Genomic DNA, 10,707 nt, shown 5'->3' with positions numbered 1-10,707 from the left:
CCGCGGCCCCTGATCGCTCTGCGGCCTCTCTCCCCACCCTCAGCATCTGACCCTATTCCCCCACTGTCTTCGTGCTGTAGCTGTGACCTCTGCGGCTGCGCATTACCTTTGCTTCCCCCTTCGGTCTCTTCCTTGCTGCTTTCCGTTTTTCCTTCTCCCCTTCCTGCCCCCACGCGATGACGGTGCCGAGGGTCCTTCTGTGTGTTGTTGCGGCTGTGTGCGTGCTGCTGGCGGCTGCCGGCGTGCCTGCGCGAGCGATGTATGTGGGCAGGCCGGTCTCTGTGCTATTCGAGGAGTTCAAGCAGACGTACCAGCGCGTGTACGCGACGCTGGACGAGGAGCAGCAGCGGCTGGCGAACTTCCAGCGTAACCTGGAGCTGATGCGCGAGCACCAGGCGAACAACCCACACGCGCGGTTCGGGATCACGAAGTTCTTTGACCTGTCGGAGGAAGAGTTCGCCACGCGCTACCTGAGCGGCGCCACGCACTTCGCAAAGGCGAAGAAGTTCGCAAGCCAGCACTACCGCAAGGTGGGCGCGGACCTGTCGACAGCGCCTGCTGCGGTGGACTGGCGTGAGAAGGGCGCCGTGACGCCGGTGAAGGACCAGGGGATGTGCGGGTCATGCTGGGCGTTCTCGGCGATCGGCAACATAGAGTCGCAGTGGTACCTTGCCACCCACTCGCTGATCTCCCTGTCGGAGCAGGAGCTGGTGAGCTGCGATGATGTGGACGAGGGCTGCAACGGCGGCCTGATGCTGCAGGCGTTTGACTGGCTGCTGAACAATAGGAACGGAGCCGTGTACACGGGTGTTAGCTACCCCTACGTGTCCGGTAATGGCAGTGTGCCCGAGTGCTCGGAGAGTAGTGACCTCGTTATCGGTGCGTACATCGATGGCCATGTGACGATCGAGAGCAACGAAGATACGATGGCTGCGTGGCTTGCGGCGAACGGTCCCATCGCTATTGCGGTTGACGCCAGTGCCTTCATGTCGTACACGGGGGGCGTCCTGACCTCGTGCGATGGTAAACAGCTGAACCACGGTGTGCTGCTCGTTGGGTACAACATGACTGGCGAGGTTCCGTACTGGCTGATCAAGAACTCGTGGGGTGAGAACTGGGGCGAGAAGGGCTACGTGCGCGTGCGCAAGGGGACGAACGAGTGCCTGATCCAGGAGTACCCCGTGTCCGCACAGACGTCCGGCAGTACCACCCCTGGTCCCACGACGACGACGAAAGCCCCCAAGGGCTTGGTGGTGGTGCAGACGACGTGCACCGATTATTTCTGCAGAAAGGGGTGCAAGGAGGAGGTGTTCAAGACGAGCAAGTGCTACAAGAGTACGGGGGGCAAATCCGTTACGATGCAGTGCGGTATGAGCGAGGTGCTCGTGCGCACCTATCCGAGCAGCGATTGCAGCGGTACGCCAAAGTACAAAGTGATTCCTGAGGGTAAGTGTATGGTGTCGACGTCCGGCTCGAGCAAGAGCATCTGCACGTTCAAGTAGAGGTGAAGCGTGTGTGTGTGTGTGTGTGGTAGTAGCGAGGTGCCGCGAGTGAATGGATGATCGTCGATGCGTGCTCGCTATGGCAGCTTCGCGTTAATACAAGATCTGAGCTGGAGGAAGGGGGAGATAACTCCGGCGAAATAGTAGGAGAAATAGGAGGCCGAATGTAGGGGAAAAATGAACGATCACGCGCGCTGTGAATAGGAACTGCGGCACCACCCTACTCCGGGTATACTGCAAATTGCTCTTCTGCCCGCCCTCGGTCCCCGCCGCCTCCTCCTTTCTACGTCTCTTCCCACGTCCTTCTCTTACGCGCCAATAGAGCAGTTGCCTACCACGCCCACACGCAAGCGCGCACAGGAACACAGGCAACCTTTTCGCTCTGCTATCGTCTCTCTCTCTCTTTTGTTTTTCTCTTCCTCCATCAGCGCCTTTTGTTTTTGATTCGAGCAGTTTTTTCGTTCTTTGTTTTCTCTCTTTCTCTCGAGAATGGCTTCGTTTTGTGGTTTGGCTGTGGCATACCTCTTTTGGGTTGTCTACTGCGCATACGCCCCCCGCCTTTCTTTTTCGCCTCCCCAGGTCTCTGTACCGCTTTGGTTGCCGGGACTCTCTCTACCGTGGAAGTGTGCCTATACCTGTCCCCTTCCCTCTCTCTTTGCATCTTGCAGGTATACCGCTTTCACATCGCAGTCGTGCCTATGCAGGTGCTTGCACAGCCTGTCCAACGCCTTCCACCCACCTTCGTTCCCCCCGCTCCCCCTCTACAAACTACTTTTGTTTTCCGGTTTGCTTTACGAGTTCCTCTCTGTGTATGTCTGCGTGTGTGTGCCTGTACGTATGGATGAGTCTCAACGTTACTCAAAAAACAAAGCAACAACAGAGGAAACGCACCGACATCGAGGGGAAAGTGAGGGGGATGTACGTGCTCGCTCATGTGCGTGCACGTATGCACCACTGCCGCGGTGGCGGCATTAGCGAAGTCCGGTAGTCGGATGGGGCCGATGCTGCGGCTCGCAGAAGAGGTGTAACATGGTACGTATCGAGTGAGCGACGCTATTGAATTTACGAGTGTTGCCACTTTTCCCTCCTTTCGGTTGTCACGCAGCGCAGCCACTGGGAATGCGCGGCGTGCCTCGGTGCGCACCTCTCCCCTTCCCTCTGTATGCGCGATGTATTGGTGCGCCGCTGTTGTGTGAGGTCGTCCGCACCTGCGCTGCCTGCGACGACATTCCCTCCCCCTCTTGTACTCTCGCTGTCCTCCCTCTCTGCGCTGTTATTCATTGATCCTGACTCGCTCTGCGGCCTCTCTCCACCACCCTCAGCATCTGACCCTATTCCACCCACTGTCTTCGTGCTGTAGCTGTGACCTCTGCGGCTGCGCATTACCTTTGCTTCCCCCCTCGGTCTCTTCCTTGCTGCTTTCCGTTTTTCCTTCTCCCCTTCCTGCCCCCACGCGATGACGGTGCCGAGGGTCCTTCTGTGTGTTGTTGCGGCTGTGTGCGTGCTGCTGGCGGCTGCCGGCGTGCCTGCGCGAGCGATGTACGTGGGCAGGCCGGTCTCTGTGCTATTCGAGGAGTTCAAGCAGACGTACCAGCGCGTGTACGCGACGCTGGACGAGGAGCAGCAGCGGCTGGCGAACTTCCAGCGTAACCTGGAGCTGATGCGCGAGCACCAGGCGAACAACCCACACGCGCGGTTCGGGATCACGAAGTTCTTTGACCTGTCGGAGGAAGAGTTCGCCACGCGCTACCTGAGCGGCGCCACGCACTTCGCAAAGGCGAAGAAGTTCGCAAGCCAGCACTACCGCAAGGTGGGCGCGGACCTGTCGACAGCGCCTGCTGCGGTGGACTGGCGTGAGAAGGGCGCCGTGACGCCGGTGAAGGACCAGGGGATGTGCGGGTCATGCTGGGCGTTCTCGGCGATCGGCAACATAGAGTCGCAGTGGTACCTTGCCACCCACTCGCTGATCTCCCTGTCGGAGCAGGAGCTGGTGAGCTGCGATGATGTGGACGAGGGCTGCAACGGCGGCCTGATGCTGCAGGCGTTTGACTGGCTGCTGAACAATAGGAACGGAGCCGTGTACACGGGTGTTAGCTACCCCTACGTGTCCGGTAATGGCAGTGTGCCCGAGTGCTCGGAGAGTAGTGACCTCGTTATCGGTGCGTACATCGATGGCCATGTGACGATCGAGAGCAACGAAGATACGATGGCTGCGTGGCTTGCGGCGAACGGTCCCATCGCTATTGCGGTTGACGCCAGTGCCTTCATGTCGTACACGGGCGGCGTCCTGACCTCGTGCGATGGTAAACAGCTGAACCACGGTGTGCTGCTCGTTGGGTACAACATGACTGGCGAGGTTCCGTACTGGCTGATCAAGAACTCGTGGGGTAAGAACTGGGGCGAGAAGGGCTACGTGCGCGTGCGCAAGGGGACGAACGAGTGCCTGATCCAGGAGTACCCCGTGTCCGCGCAGACGTCCGGCAGTACCACCCCTGGTCCCACGACGACGACGAAAGCCCCCAAGGGCTTGGTGGTGGTGCAGACGACGTGCACCGATTATTTCTGCAGAAAGGGGTGCAAGGAGGAGGTGTTCAAGACGAGCAAGTGCTACAAGAGCACGGGGGGCAAATCCGTTACGATGCAGTGCGGTATGAGCGAGGTGCTCGTGCGCATCTATCCGAGCAGCGATTGCAGCGGTACGCCGAAGTACAAAGTGATTCCTGAGGGTAAGTGTATGGTGTCGACGTCCGGCTCGAGCAAGAGCATCTGCACGTTCAAGTAGAGGTGAAGCGTGTGTGTGTGTGTGTGTGGTAGTAGCGAGGTGCCGCGAGTGAATGGATGATCGTCGATGCGTGCTCGCTATGGCAGCTTCGCGTTAATACAAGATCTGAGCTGGAGGAAGGGGGAGATAACTCCGGCGAAATAGTAGGAGAAATAGGAGGCCGAATGTAGGGGAAAAATGAACGATCACGCGCGCTGTGAATAGGAACTGCGGCACCACCCTACTCCGGGTATACTGCAAATTGCTCTTCTGCCCGCCCTCGGTCCCCGCCGCCTCCTCCTTTCTACGTCTCTTCCCACGTCCTTCTCTTACGCGCCAATAGAGCAGTTGCCTACCACGCCCACACGCAAGCGCGCACAGGAACACAGGCAACCTTTTCGCTCTGCTATCGTCTCTCTCTCTCTTTTGTTTTTCTCTTCCTCCATCAGCGCCTTTTGTTTTTGATTCGAGCAGTTTTTTCGTTCTTTGTTTTCTCTCTTTCTCTCGAGAATGGCTTCGTTTTGTGGTTTGGCTGTGGCATACCTCTTCTGGGTTGTCTACTGCGCATACGCCCCCCGCCTTTCTTTTTCGCCTCCCCAGGTCTCTGTACCGCTTTGGTTGCCGGGACTCTCTCTACCGTGGAAGTGTGCCTATACCTGTCCCCTTCCCTCTCTCTTTGCATCTTGCAGGTACACCGCTTTCACATCGCAGTCGTGCCTATGCAGGTGCTTGCACAGCCTGTCCAACGCCTTCCACCCACCTTCGTTCCCCCCGCTCCCCCTCTACAAACTACTTTTGTTTTCCGGTTTGCTTTACGAGTTCCTCTCTGTGTATGTCTGCGTGTGTGTGCCTGTACGTATGGATGAGTCTCAACGTTACTCAAAAAACAAAGCAACAACAGAGGAAACGCACCGACATCGAGGGGAAAGTGAGGGGGATGTACGTGCTCGCTCATGTGCGTGCACGTATGCACCACTGCCGCGGTGGCGGCATTAGCGAAGTCCGGTAGTCGGATGGGGCCGATGCTGCGGCTCGCAGAAGAGGTGTAACATGGTACGTATCGAGTGAGCGACGCTATTGAATTTACGAGTGTTGCCACTTTTCCCTCCTTTCGGTTGTCACGCAGCGCAGCCACTGGGAATGCGCGGCGTGCCTCGGTGCGCGCCTCTCCCCTTCCCTCTGTATGCGCGATGTATTGGTGCGCCGCTGTTGTGTGAGGTCGTCCGCACCTGCGCTGCCTGCGACAACATTCCCTCCCCCTCTTGTACTCTCGCTGTCCCCCCTCCCTGCGCTGTTATTCATTGATCCTGACTCGCTCTGCGGCCTCTCTCCACCACCCTCAGCATCTGACCCTATTCCACCCACTGTCTTCGTGCTGTAGCTGTGACCTCTGCGGCTGCGCATTACCTTTGCTTCCCCCCTCGGTCTCTTCCTTGCTGCTTTCCGTTTTTCCTTCTCCCCTTCCTGCCCCCACGCGATGACGGTGCCGAGGGTCCTTCTGTGTGTTGTTGCGGCTGTGTGCGTGCTGCTGGCGGCTGCCGGCGTGCCTGCGCGAGCGATGTACGTGGGCAGGCCGGTCTCTGTGCTGTTCGAGGAGTTCAAGCAGACGTACCAGCGCGTGTACGCGACGCTGGACGAGGAGCAGCAGCGGCTGGCGAACTTCCAGCGTAACCTGGAGCTGATGCGCGAGCACCAGGCGAACAACCCACACGCGCGGTTCGGGATCACGAAGTTCTTTGACCTGTCGGAGGAAGAGTTCGCCACGCGCTACCTGAGCGGCGCCACGCACTTCGCAAAGGCGAAGAAGTTCGCAAGCCAGTACTACCGCAAGGTGGGCGCGGACCTGTCGACAGCGCCTGCTGCGGTGGACTGGCGTGAGAAGGGCGCCGTGACGCCGGTGAAGGACCAGGGGATGTGCGGGTCATGCTGGGCGTTCTCGGCGATCGGCAACATAGAGTCGAAGTGGTACCTTGCCACCCACTCGCTGATCTCCTTGTCGGAGCAGGAGCTGGTGAGCTGCGATGATGTGGACGAGGGCTGCAACGGCGGCCTGATGCTGCAGGCGTTTGACTGGCTGCTGAACAATAGGAACGGAGCCGTGTACACGGGTGCTAGCTACCCCTACGTGTCCGGTAATGGCAGTGTGCCCGAGTGCTCGGAGAGTAGTGACCTCGTTATCGGTGCGTACATCGATGGCCATGTGACGATCGAGAGCAACGAAGATACGATGGCTGCGTGGCTTGCGGCGAACGGTCCCATCGCTATTGCGGTTGACGCCAGTGCCTTCATGTCGTACACGGGGGGCGTCCTGACCTCGTGCGATGGTAAACAGCTGAACCACGGTGTGCTGCTCGTTGGGTACAACATGACTGGCGAGGTTCCGTACTGGCTGATCAAGAACTCGTGGGGTGAGAACTGGGGCGAGAAGGGCTACGTGCGCGTGCGCAAGGGGACGAACGAGTGCCTGATCCAGGAGTACCCCGTGTCCGCGCAGACGTCCGGCAGTACCACCCCTGGTCCGACCACGACGACGAAAGCCCCCAAGGGCTTGGTGGTGGTGCAGACGACGTGCACCGATTATTTCTGCAGAAAGGGGTGCAAGGAGGAGGTGTTCAAGACGAGCAAGTGCTACAAGAGTACGGGGGGCAAATCCGTTACGATGCAGTGCGGTATGAGCGAGGTGCTCGTGCGCACCTATCCGAGCAGCGATTGCAGTGGCACCCAGCGATATGGTGTCATAGGCGACGCCGTCTCTGTGAAGATGTTTGGTGGCTTAGACATGAGTGCCAACATGCCTGTCTAACGAGAACAACGTGGCTCATGGGCGAATAAGAAAAAAAGCTGAGCTACACAAGAGAGGGTTTGTGTGGCACCGTGCACTGCTGATGACTACACGGTATACACCTATCCACGTAGCCCCCACTCTGGAATTCCCCGTCCTTCTTCCTCCTTTTCTCTTCGCTGCTACGGTATCGTCAGGGTGTGTGGAGCGTGCGTTGTTTACCTGTCGTGCGGCTCTACGATCCCCTACACGGCTTCACCCCTCCCTTTTTTTTTTTGTTTTGCATCCTGCTGCCCCCCGACTCTGTGGTAGATGGAGAGTGCGTAAGTTGGTGGTTAGGAAGCGGAGAGGTGCACGCAAGGCCTCTTTTTTTTCTTTGGTCGCCCAGCGCTTTGCGACTATCACAGCCACCCTTTTCCCCTTGTCACCCGTTATCCTTATCATCTCTTTAGTTTTTCTCCTGACGTTGTTTTTGCTACTCATCCTCCTCCTCCCCCCTTTCCTATGAAGTCGCTTATATACCACAGGACGACAAAGTGAGCAGGACATCACACCTCTCCTTGTCGTTTGTCTGGTTCGTTTCCTCTCGAGTAGGTGTGCCGCCCTCTCCTTATCTCTGTTTGTGCATACCCACACACCCACACAGACACGCAGACAAGCGAGCAGAATAAGGAAAACGAACTTCACCCCAACCAACCTCCATCTCAACTTTGTTTTCTCTCATTCCTGTGCGTGTGTTTTTTTTTTTTAAATTCTCTCTGTTTTTTCCCCTCCATCCTTTTCGGGTTTCGATTTACCTACTCACCCCCATCCCCCTTCACACACACACACACACACACACACACACATGCACACATTCAGCCACCGAAGCAGACACGCACTTGAGAGCACAACTGAAGGGCAGCGAGAAGTCGGACGGAATGAGGGAAAGCAGCGCAGTAAGTTACAGCCTACTGTGTGTCTGAGATGCACACACACACACATAATATGGCAACACCAATAAAACGGTGAGTGCAAATCACTGTGGCTCTATCAGTGACATGTCTCTCTCTCTCTCTGCAGGCTCGTGCGTATGCGGATGTGCGTGTGTGGTGAGTCGGTGACTCCTTTTTTCTCTCCTGACTTGTTTTCGTTTGTGTGTGCGTTTATCCGTCCTTCTGGCGTCCGCACACCCATCCTTGTCATCTTCACATGCATACACTCGTGGGCTCTATGCCTCCTCTCATTCTTCTCTCTCGTCGTGCATACGACACCGAAGCCTCCCCCGCCTCCTCTTGTGACTGACCACCGCGTGGTATTACTCTACAATGACTTCTCTTTTGTTTTTCTTCGCCTTTGTTTTCCACCGTCTCCCTCTTAGTGTGCTCAACGCCGTTTTCTTATTTTTTTTTTTTTGTCCTCTCGGTTGTCTCTCGAATGATGCTTTCCATTCTCATGTGCATGGTGGCGGAGGTGCACGTGTGTGGATCTGTGAGCCTATGATGGGTTTGTTGTGGGGCTGTTGCTGCCTTTTTCTTCTCTCACTCGTCCACCACGCTTCGCTGTGGCGTGAGCAGCATCGTCCTCCAATGCGTCGAGTGCGTGGCAGGTAAAGAGAGGATCTCAGCCAATAAGCGAAACAAGACCTCCGGTGTGCGGGAGGGAGCAACACAGCAGCAAGGGCAGCAGCAGGGACTACAGGAGGCCTTGACACCCCCCCCCCTCTGGAGCGGTGACAAAAAGCGAAAATAAAACACGGAAAAGGACATCACCCCAGTAAAAAAGGAGAGTCGAGGCATACCGTGCATGTATGTACATGTGCGTGCGTGTGTCTGGGCCTGTCAGCATCCCGCTTCTCCTCCTCCCCCCCGTCTCTTACCCGCGTCCCTCCTCCCCCCTTTTTCCTCGCCTGCGCTGCTCTATGTCTATCTAAATCCATCTTCTCGTCATGGACGCCCACTTCACTTACTGTATACGAACTTGTGTTGTTTAGGCGAGGGAGTATCGTGTTCGCACAGTGGGCTCACTGGAGGGAGCGGCGAGGGGGGCAGGGAATTGCGAGAGAAGAGCCAGCGGAGTAACACCAGCAAGCGAGGAGCAAAACAACGTCGGCGCACTTTCTTCTCTCAGGGATCCAATACAGCAACATGCGAGAGCTACGTGCCGACGGTATGATGAACGAGGGGGGAGAGTGGACAGCAGCAGCAACAGAAGCGCAGTTTAAGGGGGACGACCAGGAGCGCATGGCCGATGGCCATGCTTAGAGGACCGGCCTAGCGGGGTACGTGGACCCAATACGCGCAGTCAGTGATATTCCTTCTCTCTCCCTTCATCACGGTCAATGTCGTGTTCAGCCAAGGTGACGTTCCAACAGCAACGAGTGTTTCGAGTGACGAGAACAAACGGAAGCGAAGCAATCGCAAAGGAGCAGCGAAAAAAAGAAAGCAGTGCGTGTGTGTGTGTGGGGGGGGGGGGCGGGCTGGGCCGGTCTCTTAGCGTTTGTGGGCAACGATCCCCCCAACTTGCCGATCATAGGGAATGGGCATTGCGTGAAGGGCGTGGGAGGCGACAATTGTAGAGTGGAGGGGAACGGCGAGACTCCACCTGAGAAGGCGGCGATGCGTCGCATCCCCCTTTCACTCTCCCTCTTCCTCTCCCCTCCCGTTCAGCATGCGACAAGCGGCCTTGTTGCGTGTCCTGACTACTACATGCATCCCCTCGGTGCTCCCCAAGCCGTTTCTTCCCTTCTCTCTCTTTTGCTATGCCGTCTCCCACTCATCCGTACGCGCGCACCCACACATGTGCGTCGAACGGGCTCTCCACAGAACAAAAGAAAGCAACGAGATCCATCAGAGTAGCGCACGGGCAGCCGTCTGTGCCCCTCCCGCCGTCCCCTCCCCTCTATACCCCCCTCCCCCACCCGAGCTTACCCCCGACGCTGTCGCTACCCTAAATAGTTTGCGGCTGCCTTGTCATCGCGCACCTCCCATTTTTCTTTTCCACGCACCCGCACCCGCACACGCACATATATATATATATATATATACATGCAAACAAGGAAAACCGAAACGACCACGGCACTGAGAAAGGCTGCAGAGGTCACGGCAACCACTGCGCCATCCTCGTTCCTTTGTGTGTGACGTTTTATATATTTCCTTTGAACGTGACGTTTTTCCATGTTGTGCCGTCATCTCGCTGCAGTCCCATGCCCTGCGCTCCGTTACCCCTTACGGACCTCTTTTCACTACTACCACTGCCACAATCGCCGTATCGTTCCTCACATCTTCGACCCCGCTCCCGCCACCCCGACATCGTCGTCCAGCGTCAAGTTTGCTGCGCCCTCGCCTGCCCTTTTGTTCTGCAGCATCGACAATACTTTTGAATGGTCACGGCGGCATTATCGACCCACACTTCTGTCGACCACGCAGTCGCTTTGTAGTCCCGTCGGCAGCGGCAGTGCATCAGGGACCCCACCAGGAGGTGTGCGCCGCGCTGGAACTCCAGCCATGTCACAGGATGGCGTGGAGGTGCCATGCAGCATGTGCCTGACCATCGGCGATGTAATGATTCCGGTGCCGGAATACGCGGCGCACCCCGAGCGGGTGGTCTGGGCTCCCCCCGGCGTTGACCACACCGTACAGTACCTTCAACCAACTGCTGCGGTCGACCCGGCGGAGGGAGCC

At 57.4% G+C, this 10,707-nt stretch overlaps 3 protein-coding genes across 3 annotated transcripts; all 3 read left to right on the top strand.

Moving 5' to 3' along the window:
• Positions 1–176: 176 nt before the first annotated feature.
• Positions 177–1,502, top strand: CPB (cathepsin L-like protease; the record flags this gene model as incomplete). Its single annotated transcript, XM_001562091.1, has 1 exon — positions 177–1,502. One exon carries the CDS (start codon positions 177–179, stop codon positions 1,500–1,502), a length of 1,326 nt encoding a protein of 441 aa, XP_001562141.1.
• Positions 1,503–2,958: 1,456 nt separating this feature from the next.
• Positions 2,959–4,284, top strand: CPB (cathepsin L-like protease; the record flags this gene model as incomplete). The annotated part of the gene is made up of 1 exon (XM_001562090.1): positions 2,959–4,284. One exon carries the CDS (start codon positions 2,959–2,961, stop codon positions 4,282–4,284), a length of 1,326 nt encoding a protein of 441 aa, XP_001562140.1.
• Positions 4,285–5,740: 1,456 nt separating this feature from the next.
• CPB (cathepsin L-like protease) lies at positions 5,741–7,066 on the top strand (the record flags this gene model as incomplete). Its single annotated transcript, XM_001562089.1, has 1 exon — positions 5,741–7,066. The coding sequence occupies one exon, from the start codon at positions 5,741–5,743 to the stop codon at positions 7,064–7,066; it is 1,326 nt and encodes a 441-aa protein (XP_001562139.1).
• Between the last annotated feature and the right edge of the window lie 3,641 nt (positions 7,067–10,707).

Source organism: Leishmania braziliensis, chromosome 8, assembly GCF_000002845.2.
Source record: "Leishmania braziliensis MHOM/BR/75/M2904 complete genome, chromosome 8".
Lineage (NCBI taxonomy): Eukaryota > Euglenozoa > Kinetoplastea > Trypanosomatida > Trypanosomatidae > Leishmania > Leishmania braziliensis.
This window is presented reverse-complemented; position numbering and strand designations above follow the sequence as displayed.